At 46.6% G+C, this 18,838-nt stretch overlaps 1 protein-coding gene and 1 pseudogene across 3 annotated transcripts; both read right to left on the minus strand.

Annotated features, from left to right (window-relative positions):
* Positions 1-3,100: 3,100 nt before the first annotated feature.
* Wfdc3 (WAP four-disulfide core domain 3) lies at positions 3,101-18,828 on the minus strand. 3 transcript variants are annotated; one of them, XM_042694556.1, is made up of 6 exons: positions 18,802-18,828; positions 15,233-15,318; positions 11,584-11,730; positions 4,745-4,876; positions 4,117-4,302; positions 3,101-3,334 (listed from the first exon to the last, which is right to left on the minus strand). In XM_042694556.1, the coding sequence occupies exons 2-6, from the start codon at positions 15,306-15,308 to the stop codon at positions 3,318-3,320; spliced, it is 558 nt and encodes a 185-aa protein (XP_042550490.1). In that variant the 5' UTR covers positions 15,309-15,318; positions 18,802-18,828; the 3' UTR covers positions 3,101-3,317. The 3 variants fall into 3 exon arrangements, with proteins under 3 accessions (XP_042550490.1, XP_042550489.1, XP_042550488.1); XM_042694555.1 differs by lacking the exon at positions 18,802-18,828 and adding an exon at positions 18,694-18,717 and having other exon boundaries at positions 15,233-15,512; XM_042694554.1 differs by lacking the exon at positions 18,802-18,828 and adding an exon at positions 18,550-18,566 and having other exon boundaries at positions 15,233-15,784.
* Positions 14,017-14,602, minus strand: LOC122120332 (annotated as a pseudogene).
* Positions 18,829-18,838: the final 10 nt, after the last annotated feature.

The following is an 18,838-nucleotide window of genomic DNA, read 5'->3' on the forward strand; positions in this document are numbered from 1 at the left end:
TGCTTAGTGGCAGAGTGCTTGCCTAGTAGCATGCATGAAGCCCTGGGTTCAATTCCTCAGTACCACGTAAACAGAAAAAGCCAGAATTGGATCTATGGCTCAAGTGACAGAGTGCTAGCCTTGAGCAAAAAGAAGTTCAGGGACAGTGCTCAAGCCCTGAGTTCAAGCTCCATGAGTGTGGGGTAAAAAACATAAAAAATGAAAAGTTAAAATGGTGAAGGAAGGTGGGCTGGGAAGATGGCTCAGTGGTAGAGTGCTTGCCTTGCATGCATGAGGCCCTGGGTTCAATTCCTCAGCACCACATAAGCAGGGGGGAAAAAAGCCGGAAGCAGCGCTGTGGCTCAAGTGGTAGAGCGCTAGCCTTGAGCTGAAGAGCTAAGGGACAGCGCCCAGGCCCAGAGTTCAGGCCCATGACCGGACCCCCCCAAAAAAAAAAAATGGTGAAGGAAGAAAGAAAAAAATCTTCATGATTTAAAACATATAAACAGCTCTGAAATAAATAAATGAATAAATAAAGCAAAAGAGGAATAAAGGAAAGGTAAAGAAAGGATAAACATAAAAATTAAGCTCCAGAATCTGTGTTCTTGGCTTAGTTACCAATACAAAGATAAAACCATCAGATCTAGAGAGCACCTACTACAGAGAGAGCAAGACAGGTGCTTCTTATCTTCCCCGATTTTCCCTTCTCACCTTAGTTCATGGAACATGTTCATGCTCTTGAGTTCCACAAGTTCTTTCTGACCATGCAGTCTGTATAATAAACACAGCTACAACCTGAAGAATAATGTCCCCAAGATAGATATTACCAAAACCAGACACATGCCATGTGGAAAGAGAGGACATGATTCTTAGTTTATTAAATGTAATTCAGTAGGGAAATTCCAACAATACATGTTTAACTAGGCTCCAAGAATTTAATTTTAGGTTCTGGGAAGGTGGCTCAGTGGTAGAGTGCTTGACCCCATGCATGAGGCCCTGGGTTCAATTCCTCAGCACCACATAAGCAGAAAAAGCTGGAAGTGGTGCTGTGGCTCAAGTGGTAGAGCACTAGCCTTGAGCTGAAGAGCTTAGGGACAGCGCCCAGGCCGAGTTCAGGCCCCACAACTGGCAAAAAAAGGAGGAGGAGGAAGAGGAGGAAGAGGAGGAGGAGGAGGAGGAGAGGAGGAAGAGGAGGAGCAGGAGAGGAGGAGGAGGAGGAGGAGAGGAGGAGGAGGAGGAGGAGAGGAGGAGAAGGAGGAGGAGGAGGAGGAGGAGGAGGAGGAGGAGGAGGAGGAGGAGGAGGAGGAGGAGGAGGAGGAGGAGGAGGAGGAGGAGGAGGAGGAGGAAGTATTTAATTTTATTCACTGGTCAATGACTTACAGGCTTCAAGCATTTAATTGTATTTACTGTATTGGTCTACAAGTTGGACCTCTGCTGCCCTCTGGTGGCTCTGAGAATAAGAGCCACTTGCATCCCAGTATGTAACAATTTCATTCGTGGCTGAGCAAAATTCTGTGTGTATATGTACCACTTTGTTTATCCACTTATCTGTTGGTGGACATCTAGGCTGATTCTATAACTTGGTTATTGTGAGCAGTGCTGTGATAAACTTCTGTATACAAGTACCTTTCAAATAAACCAACTTTGATTCTTCTGGGTATATACATATGTTAAGGCTGTATCACATAAAAATTCTAGCTACTCAGAAGGCTGAGATTTGAGGATTGTGGTTTGAAGCCAGCCTGTACAGGAAGGCCTTGAGACTTTTTTGCCGGTTGTGGGGCCTGAACTCTGGGCCTGGGCACTGTCCCTCAGCTCTTCAGCTCAAGGCTAGTGCTCTACCACTTAAGCCACGGCGCCACTTCTAGATTTTTCTGCTTATGTGGTGTTGAGGAATCAAACCCAGGGTCTCATGCATGCAACGCAAGCACTCTACCACTGAGCCACCTTTCCAGCTCAGCCATGAGACTCTTACTATCTCCACTAACGTACCAAAAAAAAGCCAGAAGTGGCACTGTGCATCAAGTAGTAGAGCACTAGCCTTGAGAAAAAGAAGCTCGGGTCAAAGCCTAGGCTCTGAGCTCAAGCACTGTGACTGGTACAAAAATAAAAACTAAGAATTCTGTTTTCCGGTGCCAGTGGCTCATACCTGTAAACTCAGCTACTCAGGTAGCTGAGATCTGAAGATCACAGTATAAAACCAGACCAGGACAGGCAACAGTGGCTCACACCTGTCATCCTAGCTACTCAGGAGGCTGAGATCTGAGGATTTCAGTTCAAAGCCAGCCTGGGCAGGAAAGTCTGTGAGACTCTTAATCTCCAATTAACCACCAGAAAACTGGAAGTGGCACTGTAGCTCAAGTGTAGAGCACTTGCCTTGAGCTGAAATGCTGAAGGCCAGCACCCAGGCCCAGAGTTCAAGCCCCACAAACGGGGGGAGAGGGGGAAACAGTCCAGAAAATTTTCAAAAATTAAAAAAAAAACATGTGGGACTGGGAATGTGGCTTAGTGATTGGAGTGCTTGCCTAGCGTGCGTGAAGCTCCAGGTTCGATTCCTCAGTACACATAAACAGAAAGGGCTGGAAGTGGTTCCGTGGCTCAAGTGGTAGAGTGCTAGCCTTGAGCAAAAGAAGATCAGAGACAGTGCCCAGGGCCTGAGTTCAAGCCCCAGGACTGGCAAAGACACACACACACAGATGACACAAAAGATCTCCAAGATCTAGCATGAGACTTACTTGTGTATATAAAAGAAGAACCAAGGGCTAGCGCCTCCTCGGAAAACCTCCTGTCCTAGAACCAAGGGCTGGCCCTCAGGGACGTTTCAAGGTACAAGCATTGCCACTCACCCTGTGCCACCTCCAACTCATATTCTCCAACAAAAGAAAGTTATCAAGCCCAAAAGGAAGGAGCTCTCCCGGTACCCCTGGAGTTTTCAGGAAGATCTGTGGCCAATGACCCTAGGGCTAACTTCGATCCATCTCTCCTCATGACCATACCCTGCTTTCAGTGGGCTCAGAAAAAATGGATCACCCATCCTCGCTCAGTCTGTGTCAATCCCACAGCCTACGCAGACCCACTAGCTCCCACCTCACCCGTGCCCCCAGACCTCACAGAACAGAGAGTCCACATCAGTCTTTATTGGGAAAGAGAAGCATCAGCACCCGCTGTAAGTACCAGGGCCACTTTCTGTGCTCCAGGCAACAGCAGGAAGGGAAACAGGGCCAAGAAGGCCATGAGTGCCCCCTGGGAGTGTCACAAGCCCTGGGACACCACCCTCTCCTGGCTGCCAGCACAGGACTTCTGGGGTCTCTACAGAAGATCCAGACAAGTCAGGACCACTAGGTTTCCCGGGCCTCTGCAAGTAGAAGAAACCTCATGTTACAACCATGTCCTCCTGGCTCCATCCCTCCCACAGCCTTCCCCTCCACCCTGGAAAGCCCTGGTATGCATCTCTGTCAAAAGACTTGAATGGGCTGGGTGTCGGTGGCTCACACCTGTAATCTTAGCTACTCAAGATGCTGAGATGTGAGGATCGCAGTTCAAAGCCAGCCTGGAAAGATTGTAAGACTCTTATCTCCAATAAACCACCAGAAAACTGGAAGTGGCGCTATGGCTCAAGATGATGGCTCAGCTGAAGAGCTGAGGCCCAGAGTTCAAGCTCCATGACCCACAAAAAAAAAAAAAAAAAAAAAAAGACTTGAATGGCTGCCAGCTTCCTAAACTACCTGGCATTGAAACTGGCATTGAAAATCCTTGTCACCTAGAAGTCACCCTTCCCTCTCCTGATATAAAAACACAAGTGCGGCTGCCCCCTTCCATGCCCTGCCTCCATCCCTCCCTGTCCAAGCATGTCACTTACATTCCTGTCTTCTGGGCCTTTGTTAACAATCACATGACCTGTCCTGCAGGTTCTTGGTGCTATCCCAGGATTACAATTAGTCTAGCTCACCCGCAAGTCACACCCTCTTTAAACACCTCCAAGTCCATAGTGTCTACTGATGGTTCTGATTTCCTCATAGGATCTTTGCCCTATACTAGACTCTCCTTGACCTTCAACATCCCCTTCTCCATACCTAAGCCAGCCCTGAGACTGGCCAACTCTAGATCTGGTTGGTGATGACAATGATCTATACCCACCGCGTTCCAAATCAGAGCTGATGGTCCCATTGGAGTCTACAGTCCCATTGGATGGCAGGGCCAGCGGGACACAGAAGCGGCCGCAGCCTGATTTGCAGCACTTTTCCCCAGGTTGGCAGTGTTCATCCATGAAGCAGCCAACAATACACAGGCCTACCAGAATGTTCGGACAAGCGCCATCTCGCCCTGTGGGGAGAACAGGCCTGGGTAAGCAGACAGGACATTGGCCGCATGTCCCGGGGATCCTGTGGAGAATGTAGACCCAGGAGTTCCAGGTGAGTCGATCTCTGACTCCTAACACAATCCTCACCAACCTATGGACATCCCCAAACCCCCGAACCAAGAGTTTTCAAAGGGTGTCCCAAAGGGAACTCCCTAAAGGCGCTTCCAAGACTGCTAGCGCTCCAGGCTCAGGGGTAGAGCTAGGTTGAGAGAGGGGGCCAGGTCCTTCCCCTCTCCTCGGCTTAGACTGAGTGTCATTCGTACATCCGCCGCCCTACAGGTGGTCTTGCACCCTGCTCTGTGCTCCGTGACACCCTGCATGCATCTCCTCCCATCAAACCTTACAGGATGTTCCTTGGCTTGCAATGGAACAAGCGTGCTAGACACTCAGTGGAAGCCAACCTACCTCCTTTAATGTCCCCACGGCATGCCTGACCACAGCCAGTGCTGCAGCACTTGTGCCCCGGGGGGCAGGACTCATCTCTGTCACACAGCTCCTGACATGGAAGGGGGTCCGCAGGACATCCGCCACCAACCTCTGCCACAGAGTCAAAATAAGAAGTGCAAATCCGCAAAGTGAAGTATATTTTTCGCATCTGATATGTACGCAGATGTTTAGCTTTCAAGTTCAAAGTATAAGCAATGTACTCTGATATTTTCTATTCTTTTTTGTCTTCATGTGTGTGTCGTGTGTGTCGTGTGTGTGTGTGTGTGTGTGTGTGCGTGTGTGTGTGTGTGTGTGTGTGTGTGTGTGTGTGTGTGTGAGTTCTAGGGCTTGAACTGAGGGTCTGGGCACCATCTCTGAGCTCTTTTGATAAAGGCTACCACTTTACTACTTGAGCCATAGCTCCACTTCTGGCTTTTTATGTTTAAGTGGAGAGAAGAGTCTCATAGGCTTTCCTGCCACTCACAGCTTCAAACCACAATCCTCAGATCTCAGCCTCCAAAGTAGCTAGGATTATAGGTATGAGCCTCCGGCACCTGACTTTTCTATTTTAATGCTGGCCATGAACTACTAACTTATTTCCGTCCTCACATTTCAGAGCTAGGTGCTGGTGGTTCACACCTGCACTCCTAGTCCATGAAACTCTTATCTCCAATTAACCAGTAAAAACACAGAGACGGAGCCCATGACTCATGCGGTAGAGTACCACAATTGGGTATAAACAGCCTAGGGACAGTGCCCAGACCCTGAGTTCATGCTCAAGTACCAGTACACACACACACACACACACACACACACACACACACACACACACACACACAGAGGAACAGTTTCAGTTTCAGCTCTATCCCACTAGAGCAACCACCTTAATGCCAACGCCACATTTATTCTCTCTTCCTGTGACTAGCATTCTCCTGGGCTTCATGCCCTGGTGAAGTCCTCTTTCATACTGTCTAACCCAGGGGCCACCGGCCACCATGAAGATGCCACAAAGCAGCTTCAGCTGGACTGTATAGATGATTCTCCATCTTCCTTGTGGCTGTGTGGGTTGCTGAGGCTCATCTGGGTATTCCAACGCCACTCAAGCCCCACTGGAGCTCCCAGTCCAGGCAGATGAGTGACTAGCTATACCATGTAGTACATGATCTGGCCCGCTGAGCCTAGGCAACCCACACAACTGCAAGAGAAAACCGTTGTCTTAAGCCACAAAATTTGGGGATGCTTTCTTATGTAGCAATAGGTAGGTACATGGAACCGTTATGAACAGAACCCCAGGTTTGTTCTGAGAGACAATGATTCCAGCTAAAATGGGGATTCACTTCCTCATAATTCCTTACAACCAGGGGCAACCAAGGACCAAGACATAAACTGGGGAGATTTTTGCATTCCCCTCCCTCTTCCTTCTTCTAGTACAAAGGTGGACTTACTATGGAAAGGCAGAACAGCAGGGCACAGCTGGGAATGTGGCTCAGTGGTAGAGTGCTTGCCTAGCATGCATGAAGCCTTGGGTTCAATTCCTCAGTATCACATACACAGAAAAATTCAGAAGTGGTGCTATAGCTCAAAGTGGTAGAATGCTAGCTTTGAGCAAAAGCAGCTCAGAAACAGTGCCCAGGCCCTACAACCAATAAAAAAAAAAAAGAAGGAAGGAAGGAAGGAAGGAAGGAAGGAAGGAAGGAAGGAAGGAAGGAAGGAAAGAAGGAAGAAAGAGAGAGAGGGAGGGAGGGAGGAAGGGAAAGAAAGAGCAGCCTTCATTGAGCCAGGAGTCACTCAGTATGAGGACAAAAGAATGAGTAAGGCAAAAGAAAGGGTTTCATAGGGCTGGGAAGGTGGCTCATTGGTAGAGCGCTTGCCTTGCATGCATGAGGCACTGAGTTCGATTCCCCAGCACCACATAAGCAAAAATTAAAAAAAAAAAAAAACGCCGGAAGTGGCGCTGTGGCTCAAGTGGTAGAGCACTAACCTTGAGCTGAAGAGCTGAGGGACAGCGCCCAGGCCTAGAGTTCAGGCCCCATGACCAGACCCCCCCCCCCAAGAAAGGGCTTCATCTTTGTTAGCATCATTGTTCGCAAAATGAGTTCCCTTCCCATAGCTTAGTCCACTCCTTCCCTTCTCCACAGCTTAGCATGCTCCCTTCCTAGGCAGCACCAGGCCCGTGTAGTAAAGGCAGTAAATAATCAACTTCCAACCCCCTCTACCTTGGGATGGCACTTCTCTGGGGCAGCTAACACCATATAAGGCAACAGGAGCCCCTTAGAGTGACCTTCAGGTCTGGGCAGCTATGGCCCCTTATCGACTATTTGGACAGCAGCCATAAATCCTAGTCTACCATGGCAGAACTCCTGGCCCTCAGGTCCACCGTGGTCTCCACCTCCTAGCCCCTTCTAGCCGCTCCTAAACCTCCTAGGTCATACAGGTCAACTAGACAATAGCAGGTGCTTCTTCTTACTTCTCTCTTGTGAGAAGGGGTCTTGCCGGCCCCTTTCCCGGTAAGAAACCTTTCCTTTGTTCTCTGTACCTGGATGTCTGCATGGTTTTCTGGCAAAGTCCAAATAATCTAACAATCCTAGAGCTGCCACGACAGCCCTGATTCCAACTTCAGGGTTTCTTGTTATGTGAGAACAATGAAACCTTCATTGATTAATTTCTTCACACAGCCAAACACATTCCAGATGTGCCTGCTCACCATCCCCAAGAAGATAAAGAAACCCAGAGGAAAGCAGAACTGTCCCAGAACTAGAGTGAGTCAATGGCAAGGCAGGGCAAAACGCCTCCTGATCTACAATGAAGCACTTTCTACTATACCATCCTTAGAACACAACTCAGGAGCAGGCACACTCACAGACAGCACACTCAAACCACCTCCCACCTTGAGTCACTCACTGTCTCAGTGTTGATTTCAAGAGGTGATAGGCAATTAAAACTTTGGTAGAAAACAAAACACAGAACTGGTCTAGTGCCTCTGAGGAACAATCTAAGAATGAGGCCCTATGACTGGCTCCAGGAAGTCTACCATGATGGAAAATTCAAGTGTTCAAGACTCTAATGAGACACGTGCAGCTGGACAGAAATAACCTGGCATCCGGGGTTTTCCTGTGCTGGCATGTCTTCAATATTCTGTCATTGTGAGATCACAGCCAAACCATGTGTCCTGAATTCTTATTTGGAAAATGTAGTCACTGCAACCACTTGCAGTGGTATCCCCTGTACCGCTTCATCTGCTTGAAAAATACTGATATACATTTGACAAAGAGCACTGTGTGTGTGTGTGCGCGCGCGCCTGCACACGCATGCGTGCGTGCGCAGGCGCGCGCACGCGCCTTATGAATGACAAATGGGAGGAGGGGGCAAAAAGTCCCTCCCAACTGTCTACCTGCCACCCAAGTAGGTTCAGAGACCACACAGCCAACAAGCAGAAAAGCCAGGACTCAGACCACCATTCAGACCAGAGCTTCCTCCTGAGCCAGATCCCAGTGTAAGCATTGACTATGGCAAACCTCTGGCAATGTCAAAGGTTACAGAGAATAGTAAGTGTTCATAGCCCAGGAAGAAGAGATTCCTAGCAATCAGTCCCATTGAGTGAGTGGCCAGCCCTTTCTTAGGACTGGAGCTATAGAAACTGTAGCAGTAGTTAACTACTAAGTGCTACTATTGCCAGTCTCATCTCTCACTAGGATAGGGATTCTGTTCTGCCAGTGGGCTCCAAGAGATTTACAGGACATCACTAACCCTCCATGCTGCCTAACCCAGCTCCCAGGGAAAGTTCCATCTGGGCTGGCCAGGAGCCAGAGCAGCTCACAAAGATTCTGTGCCTGGTGCCAACCTCACCCTCAGCCTCCACAGTTCAGCCATCCTCTTCAAACAATGGGAAGATTGTACTAGGCACAAAAACACGCTGAGTGACTGCCTGAAACAGATTCTCAGGCTTTGGTTCCAGAATCCTGCCTCAAGAGTCCTGCAGAAGTACAACCTGCTATTCTCTCTGAGTACAGGCTGCCCCAGTCTGGCACAGCCAAGCCCCTGTGGGTACTGGGAAGACACATGCCATCTGTGGAGGCCTGTCTGGAAGAAAAGAGGTTGTTGTGGGCTGTGGAGTTTCAGAAATTAGATGATCAGTGAGGAGAAAAGAATTCTGGTTCTTAGCCGGGTGCCAGTGGCTCATGCCTGTAATCCTAACTACTCAGGAGGCTGAGATCTGAGGATCGCAGTTCAAAGACAGCCTGGGCAGGAAAGTCCATGAAACTCTTATCTCCAATAAACAATCAGAAAACCAGAAGTGGTGCGGTAGCTCAAGTGGTAGAGCGCTTGCCTTGAGCTGAAGAGCTGAGGGACAGTGCTCAGGCCCAGAGTTCAAGGCCCACAACCGACAAAAAAAAAAAGAATTCTGGTTCTGAATTTAAAGGATTGAGCCAGTTGTCATAATCCCAGCACTCTGGACATCAAGAAAGGAAGATCAGGAGTTCAAGACCAGCTTAGATTATCAGCCAGTCCTGCTCTCAAGTAAAAGAGAAAAGAACAAAATTATACTCCCAATGCCTCCTTCTTAGAAAGAGGGAATAAGCTAATGTATATTGATACTTTCTGGGGTGACTCTTTCCACCTCACAGGATGGAGCCAGAGAGCCATACCCAGGAACCTTCTGGAATCTCAGGCTGGAACCCACATCTCAGACCCATGCTTCTCCACTCTGGCATACAGCCACATACACTGAGATGACAGGACAGCTACAGTGGCTTCAGAAAACAGAACGGAAGCTGAGCACTGATGGCTCACACCTGTCATCCTGGCTACTTAGGAGGCCTGAGAGCTGAGGATCATGGTCCAAAGCCAGCCCACACAGGAAAGTCCTTGACACTCATCTCCAGTTGGTTGTTGGTTGGCTTTCCTTTATTTTGGGAACAATAATTAAGTGCCTGCTATCTCTGAAGAGAAAAAATACACAAGTTGACTATGGTAGCTCAGGTCTGTTATCCTAGTGACTTGAAAGACTATTAAGAGAAACACAATTCAAAGCTAGCCTGGGCATAAGTTTGCAGGACCCCATCTCAACCAATAAAAAGCTAGGCACAGTTGTATGTGCTTGACATTCCAGCTATGACAGGATACATAAATAGGTGGATTGTGGTCCAGGCCTACCAAAAAGCTGAAAGTACAGGTATGGCTCAACGGGTAGAGCAATAGCCTTGAGCAAAAAAGCCAAGTGAAAGCATGAGGCCCTGAGTTCACCCCAGTACTGGCACACACACAAAAGTTATTTCTCCCTCTAGACAACGAGATCACAAAAGCAGGGACAGGAACTACTGTGTCACCACAGCGTTCCCATAGCTCATAACTGCATCTGGCAAAGAGTAAGAACCCAGTACATACTTGGTGAAAAAATAAAACTTTTATATGGTCATGAGGACTCTGAGAGAAAAAAAGAAGTAATGTCTTTAAATGCCTCTCTACCCAAGTCCATTTCCACCACACAAGTGGCCATCTTGGGTATATATAGAAGCTCCGGAATCGCAGAAGCTGGTGAATGGGGATGATTCTATTTTCACATCTCCTTGCATATTCTTGTGCTATGACTTTAATGGAGGTATTGCAACTGACAGTGAGGATTGGGAACAGCCCACTAACTTTCAAACCTGCTGACATTCTCTTCTATTACATGCCACAAATCAACCTAATCTGATGTATTCTTTCCATGTTGTCGTCTTCTTTCTCCTCCTCCTCCCCCTCCTCTTCCTTCCTCTTCATTCCCCCTTCTCTTCTTCCTCCTCCTCCTCTTCTTCCTCTTCCTCCTCCTTTTCTTCCCCCTCCTCTGGTCTCCCTCCCTTTCCCCCTCCCCCTCCCCCTCCCCCTCCCCCTCCTCCTTCTTCTTCCAGTTCTGGAGTTTGAACTAAATACCTTGTGTTTGCTAGGCAGGCAACTTTACCACTTAAACCCTACCCCATCCCTTATTGCCTTCCTTTTTGCCTGTCCTGGGGCTTGACCTCAGGGCCTGGACTCTGTCCCTCAGCCTCTTTGTACTCAAGGTTATCCACTCTCCCATTGGAGCCACAGCTCCACTTCTGGTTTTTAGGAAGTTAATTGAAGCTAGGAGTCTCTCAATCTTTCCTGCCTGAACTGGCTTTGAACTGTAATCCTCAGATCTCAGATCTCAGCCTCCTGAGCCACCAGTGCCCAGCTCCTTTAAATAGTGTCTCACTTCCTTCCTGGGCAGGCCTGAACCATAATCCACCTATTTACATATCCTGTCATAGCTGGAATGTCAGGCACATACAACTGTGCCTAGCTTTTTATTGGTTGAGATAGGGTCCTGCAAACTTATGCCCAGGCTAGCTTTGAATTGTGTTTCTCCTAATAGTCTTCCATGTCACTAGGATTACAGGCCTGAGCTACTATAGTCAACTTGTATATTTTTTTTCTCAGAAGATAGCAGGCACTGAATTATTGTTTCTCAAAATAAGGTAAAGCCGGGCTGGGAAGGTAGCTCAGTGGTAGAATGCTTACCTTGCATGCCTGAGGCCCTGGGTTCAATTCCTCAGCATCACATAAGCAAAAAAAGAAAAAAGCCAGAAGTGGCGCTATGGCTCAAGTGGTAGAGCACTAGCCTTGAGCTGACGAGCTGAGGGACAGCACCCAGGCCCAGAGTTCAGGCCCCACGACCGGACCCAAAAAAATAAATAAATAAATAAAAATAAAGTAAAGCCAACCAACAGAGCATGGTTTGCTGACCTGGCACAAAATAGCTTCTTTCTTTCTCAAATATACAAGCAAGTTAGACTACGGAGTGCAGGGATGAGATTTCTTACCTGGTTTCTGTTTGAAGACTGGCATTACACATCTCTTATTGCAACCAAAAGTGCAGCATTTTTTTCTACCTGGGCATGTCTCATCAGTGGTACACGCTTTAGAACAGGGTGGTTTTCGAATGACCTTAGGACACTCTCCTTTCTTCCCTATTACAAAAACAAAGACAGCAACAGAAAGGAGATAGCAGTACCAGGTGCCAGAGAACCCACAGACAGACAAGAGAGAATCAGAGAAGCAAGCCCTAGATACACTTAGCCTCCAACCCTAGGGCTAAAGTCGAAGCCATGGTAACAGTAATAGTCAACATTTGTCATTACATTTACAATGTTTATCTTTTTGTAAGAACATCTCAACTCGATCCTCACAATTATCTTTTTTTTTTTTTTGGGGTCCGGTCGTGGGGCCTGAACTCTGGACCTGGGCACTGTCCCTTAGCTCTTCAGCTCAAGGCTAGCACTCTCCCACTTGAGCCACAGCGCCACTTCCGGCTTTTTTCTTTTTGCTTATGTGGTGCTGAGGAATCGAACCCAGGGCCTCATGCATGCAAGGCAAGCGCTCTACCACTGAGCCACCTTCCAAGCCCCTATCTTTATTTTATGTAAGAGGAAATTTAAGCTAAAAACTTAGGATTTGAACTAGATGTAGCTCAGTGGTAGAGTGCTGTCTATCAAGAATAAGAAGATAGATTCAATCCCTGCAGCATAAGAGAAAAAAAAAAAGAATTTGGGTGAATCATGTCAGAGTGCGGAAGAAAAGCATCTCACAGCACCATTTAAAAAAATTAAATTAAATTTAAGATTTAGCTGGGTGCTGGTGGCTTGCTGAGATCTAAAGATCAAGGTTTGAAGCCAGCCACAGCAGGAAAGCCCATGAGACTCTTATTTCTAATTAACCAGCAAAAAACAGAAAGTAGAGGTACAGCTTAAGAGGTAGAGAACAAACCTTAAGGAAAAATAGCTAAAGGGCAGCACCCAGACCCTGACTTTCAGCCCCAATACAAACACAAAAATAAATAAATAAATAAGATTTTAAAAGAGCTGTTTAAAAAAAAGGAAAGAGCTATTTGAGGCCAGGTGCCAGGTGTCCACACCTGTAATCCGAGCTACTCAGTAGGCTGAGACCTAAGGATCACAGTTCAAAACTGGCGTGGGCAGAAAAATACATAAGAATCTTTTTTTCAGTTAACCAGCATAAAGCCAGATGTGGCTCAAGTGGTAGAGCACCATCCTTGAGCAAAAAGCTAAGGCCCAGTCCCTGAGTTCAAGCCCCAGTACTGGTGTACACACACGCATGCATAGACACATACACACACACACACACACACACACACACAACACACAGATTTAAGAAATGATGTTTAAGGGTAAAATTTTACCTGGTCTAAGCTATTTCCCTTCTTCCCTCCTCCTCCCTGAGCTGGGGTTGAGTCTCAGGGTTCACACATGTTAGACAAGCAGTCTATTGAAACATATGTCTCCTCAGCCAGAGAGGAAGGCTAAAGTCAAGATTACCCTGGCAGCATGGACTTAAGAAACTCCTATAGGGCTGGGAAGGTGGCTCAGTGGTAGAGTGCTTGCCTTGCATGCATGAGGCCCTGGGTTCAATTCCTCAGCAACACATAAGCAGGAAAAAAAAAAAGCCAGAAGTGGTGCTGTGGCTCAAGTGGTAGAGTGCTAGCCTTGAGCTGAAGAGCTGAAGGACAGCACCCAGGCCCAGAGTTCAGGCCTTCAACCAGACTCCAAAAAAAAAGAAAAGAAAAGAAACTTCTGTAGCCGGGCGCCGGTGGCTCACACCTGTAATCCTAGCTACTCAGGAGGCTGAGATCTGAGGATTGCAGTTCAAAGCCAACCTGGGCCGAAAAGCCCTTGCGACTCCTATCTCCAATAAACCACTCAGAAAAGCAGAAGTGGCACAGTCGCTCAAGTGGTAGAGCACTCGCCTTAAGCTGAAGAGCTGAGGGACAACGTTCAGGCCCAGAGTTCAAGCCCCATGACGAACAAAAAAGGAAAGAAAAGAAACTCCTGTAAGAAGCACTGAAACAGCCAGGCCCCAATGGCTAATGCCTGTAATCCTAACTACTTAGGAGGTTGAGTAGCTGAGGGTTGAGGTTCAAAGCCAGACCTGGCAGAAAAGTCTGTGAAACTCATCTCCAGTTAACCACTTAAAAACCAGAAGTGGAGTTGAGGCTAAAGTGGTATAGTACCAGCCAAAAGCAAAACAAAACAAACAACATACAAAAAAAAAACTAAGCAAATGCAAGAAGCCCAGAGTGTTAATCCCTAGTATCAGCACAAAAACAAAAAACAAAAACAAAACAAAACAAAAAAACACCAAAAACAAAATCAAAACCAAAACCCTAACTCCTCACTCAGACCCATAAGTTAACTAAAAGGAGGAGGTATCCTGGCCCCCTCCCTGTTTTTTTTTTTTTTTCACTCAGAACATTTTTAATAATGCACATTAAAAAAAAGTATTCATCTTTCAAATTGTTCTGCAATCCAAATATACAATAGCTTGGAAAACATTTTAGAAAACAAAAGCCAATGTAAAAAGACAGATTAAAACAAGTAGAACAGTACAGGTTTTATATGGCTCAGATTTTACAGTTTTCTTACTGCATCATCAGTGTCAGAAATCTGTTCCTTCAGGTGCCTCCATTGCTCCTGATTTAAAGAAATACCTTTTCTTCCTGGCTTCATTTTGCCTTCTTGATCCATCCAATATTCTCTAATATCAATTAGAACTTTCCCTTTAAAGTCCCAAACACTTACATATCTCATTTTCCCAATCGGAAACATGTTATCATCTCTGCTGCTGCTGCTCTGCTTAGAAGATGCCAGAGCTCTCAAAGTCTCACCTGTCTTTTGCTTTTTTTATAGGCTTTTCTGTAGTAACTTGCTTTTTCCTCTTTAACTTTTTCTCAACTTCACTGTCAGAATCACTGCCAGAAGAGTTTGACGAAACAAGTTCCTTTGATTTAGGCATTGCTCCGCTCTGGCACACGGACAGGCTTGAGCTCACTCCACCCCATTTTGTATCTGTCTCCTTTGTTTTGAGTCTCCCGTTTCTACTGTCACCTCGAGTTCCAGGACTAATCAATATCATCTTTATGACCGGGACCAAAACTACCCCCAAAGCCCCGCAGGATAGATCACCTCAAAATAGGAACAATTACTTACAATAATGAGGCTGAATCTTGGGAGCAAGGTACCAGATTGCTCCCCTCAAGTGATAACAGTAGCAAGTTCTGTGGAACCCCCTTTACAGGATCAGAGTCAAGCTAATGCTCAAGCAGGCCATACTTGGCTGAAGACTGTTAAATTACATGTACTCCTGGCCCTCTGCCCCACTTCTTCCTCTGTTTAAACCTGAAGTTCATGTCAGATGGGTTGACATTTTTACCTCCCTTCTTCCCACACAGAGCCAGTCTGTACCTTAATAGATCGCCTTTCTCTCACTTTCTCCAGGACTTATCTCAAATCAGCATATTGGGGCAAGTAATGACGCTGACATGTTGGGACCCTGGGCCTCTGGCCTAGGTCTCTGGTTACCCTGAGAATCCATTCCTGGAATCCTCTTATAGAGATGGTCACCCCCCACCAGCAACTTTCTGTTACTGTTACCCAGAGAGGATAAATGATAGCTTACCATGCTCTCCTGCAGCTACCCAGGATGCCAAGGACCCAAGAGCAAGAGCCTTCAGAAGGAAGAGGCAGGTTAACATCTTGATGACACTGAGCGTTGAGATGAGGGCTCAGTTCAGGCCAGAGTTGGACACCTTGTCCACAGTATCACTCGAGGAACAGGCAGGACTGGAGATTACCTTAAACCAGTCCTAAAGGCTTCCCTTATGCAACTGTCTCCAATAATGCCTTCTCTCTTGTCAAGAAGAGTGATTGGTTGCTGGTGTGTGGGAAAATTCCTGGCACTACCAAAAGGATAGGAGGGGTCAAACTCTAATGTAATATATATGCAACACTGTTGAATAATGATGAGAAACTTTGTGCAAAGCTGGAAACATTAAGAGAACCATTGGACAAAGGATCAGAGAGAAAGAGAGAGAGAGCTAAAGGTCTTTGGAAGGATTCAGATACAGCCAAAAGGACAGTGGGAAGGGCTAGACATACAAGTTTATAAGAAAAAAATAAGCTAATAAAATAACCAAAGTACAATATTGCAACTTCTGCTCAACCTGGCAACCTAGAAAAGACAGGAGGGATCACTTAGAGACTATTAAACACACACACACACACACACACACACACACACACACACACACACACACACACACACGTTAGGGTTTTTCAGAATCAATACAAATGTACCAAAAACCTACACCTGTCCCTTTTAGATTACAAGAACTATAAATCAAATAGTCTTATCCATATATGTCCCACTTTATCTATTCTTCCTCTTTTTATTTATCTCTTCTGCTCATGTCCTTGGTTGGCTATGATATTTAATAGTGTCCGCTGAGACTGCTGAGATTATAGAGCCAGGTATATTCCAAGCATAAGGCTAAAGTCTCCATAAAATAGCAGAGTTTGGTGCTAGAAAGTTGACCACAATGTCATAAGGCTAATGTTGAAGCATGGAGATAATACTTGTTGATTGCCTAATACATGTTTTATAAACATTCTTCTAACCCATACAATAATCTCTATCTTTACATGACACTATGTTAAAAACGAACTTTAAAACGTTGGTGGGGGAGAAAGGGATGGTAGGGGGAAAACAAAGGAGGAGGCAACAATGCTTGATAGGAAATGTACTCATTACCTTATTCATGTAACTGTAACCCGTCTGTACAATATTTTTACAATAGGGCTTGGAAGGAGGCTCAGTGGTAGAATGCTTGCCTCAGCACCACGTAAGCAGAAAAAACTGGAAGTGGCACTGTGGCTCAAATGGTAGAGTGCTAGCCTTGAGCTGAAGAACTGAGGGACAGCGCCCAGGCCTAAAGTTCAGGCCCCACAACCGACAAAAATATATACATATTTTTTTACAATAAAAAGCATAAAAAATAATCTGGGCCTGGGAGTGCTTGCCTTGTATGCGTGAGGCCCTGGGTTCGATTCCTTAGAACCACATAAGCAGAAAAAACCAGAAGTGATACTGTGGCTCAAGTGCTAGCCTTGAGCTGAAGAGCTGAGGGACAGCGCCCAGGCCCAGAGTTCAGGCCCCATGACTGACAAAAAAAATAAACAATAATAATAATCTCTATCTTTTTTTCCATTGGTTGTAGGGCTTGAACTCAGGGCTTGGGCACTGAGCTTGTTTGCTTAAGGCTAGTACTCTACCACATTGAACCACAGCTCCACTTCTGGTTTTTGAGTGATTAACTGAAGAGTCTCTCAGGAGCTTGGCACTGGTGGCTCATGCCTGTAATCATAGCTACTCAGGAGGCTGAGATCTGAGGATCAAGGTTCAAAGACAGCCTGGGCAGGAAAGTCCGTGAGACTCTTATCTCCAGTTAACAACCAGAAAACCGGAAGTGGTGCTGTGGCTCAAGTGGTAGAGCGCTGGCCTTGAGGTGAAGAGCTGGGGGACAGCACCTAGGCCCAGAGTTCAAGCCCCATGACTGACAAAAAAAAGAACAAGAAGAAGAAGTTAATAACAACAACAACAATAAAAAAAGATGACATTGATCAAAATGCATTGTACTCATAATCTGACTTGTGGAATTGAAACCTCTTTGTACTACTTAAAATAAATTTAAATTTAAAAAATAAAAAATGAGGGTCTGGGAAGGTGGCTCAGTGGTAGAGTGCTTGCCTTGCATGCATGAGGCCCTGGGTTCGATTCCTCAGCACCACATAAGCAGAGAAAACCGGAAGTGGGGCTGAGGCTCAAGTGGTACAGCGGTAGCCTACAGCTGAAGAGCTGAGGGACAGCGCCCAGGCCCAGAGTTCAGAACGTACGAACCACAAAAAAAAAAAAAGAATGCCCATAAGTGGCGACCACTGGAAGTTACTGTTACAGTAGCAAGATACTATTATTTGAGGTTCTTTTTGTGCCATGGTTTTAAGCATGAGTTAACTCACTGTAATCCTATCAACCAGGATTTCTATTTATAGTTGGGGAAACTGAGGCACAGAAAATCTAAGAAACCTGACTCAAGGCACACAGCTATTAAGTAGTGAAAACAAATGCAGGTGACCCAGTTCCATAGATCATGTTTTTATTTTTGCAATGCTGGGATCCAACCTTTGTGCATGCTGGACAAGTGGCCTGCACTAAGCTATACCCCCAGTTCTTAGCTTTGAGACAGTTTCTCCTTATGTAGCTCAGGCTGACTTTGAACTCTCTACTCCCTCCGTATCCCCTTCCCTAGAGCTACAGTACCACCTGTTCTTAGCCACCATATCATATCTTTCCAAGTGCAGAACTTGCTACTATCAATTATGAACTGCTAGGAGTAACTAACTCTCTCAATCACCCATAAATGAATCTAACTCTATTCAAGGACATCTTAGCTCTGAGAGAAGACAGAAAAGGGGAACTCTGGGGACCACCACAGTTGTTAACCCTTCAGCACTAGCCCAGCCACAATCACCCATCTAGGTAAGTAACCCCAACTCCCAAGGAGCAAGGCAAGTTCCCCAACCAAGATCCAAGCTTCATTCTGATGTCTTCAGAAACAAGAGGCAGCACCCAAGAGCCTTGAGAGGCAGGTAGGTCATAGGTGGTTCACACCTGTAATTCTAGCTACTTAGGAGGCTTAGATCTGAGGATCACAACTGGAAGCCAGGGAGAGCCAGGGCTTGAGCAGGAAAGTCCGTGAGACTCTTTTCCCCCGATTAATTGCCAAGAAGGCCCGAAGTGAGCCTGTGGCTCAAGTGGTGGGGTGCTAACCTGGAGCAAAAAGCTAAGGGAGAGCGCTCAGGCCCTGAGTTCAAACCCCAGGACCAACACACACACACTCACACACACTCAGCCCTGAGAGACCGTTTGATGGTACAGACCGGACCTCCCCTTGTTGGATCTCCTGTGGATTAGAAACTGCAGTTTTCAAATGACTGAACTGCTGACATTCCCATCCAAAATACTCTGGTCCCTCACAGGGCCCGAGGAAACCTGCTGCTCCTCCTCCCCATACAGAAATTTACCGCGGGGCCTTGAGCCTGGCTGGGAACAGCCGGGTACGCAGCAATGCCAAACACCCCAGCTCCGCCCCCAAGGCGCCGCCCTCCTGGGAGGAAGCCCCAACCACCTACTCACACCCAAGCGAGCGGCGGCGGTTCGGTTCCCATG

The sequence above is a fragment of the Dipodomys spectabilis genome, unplaced genomic scaffold (assembly GCF_019054845.1).
Source record: "Dipodomys spectabilis isolate Male_0828 unplaced genomic scaffold, ASM1905484v1 ptg000175l, whole genome shotgun sequence".
In the NCBI taxonomy this organism is placed as follows: Eukaryota; Metazoa; Chordata; class Mammalia; order Rodentia; family Heteromyidae; genus Dipodomys; species Dipodomys spectabilis.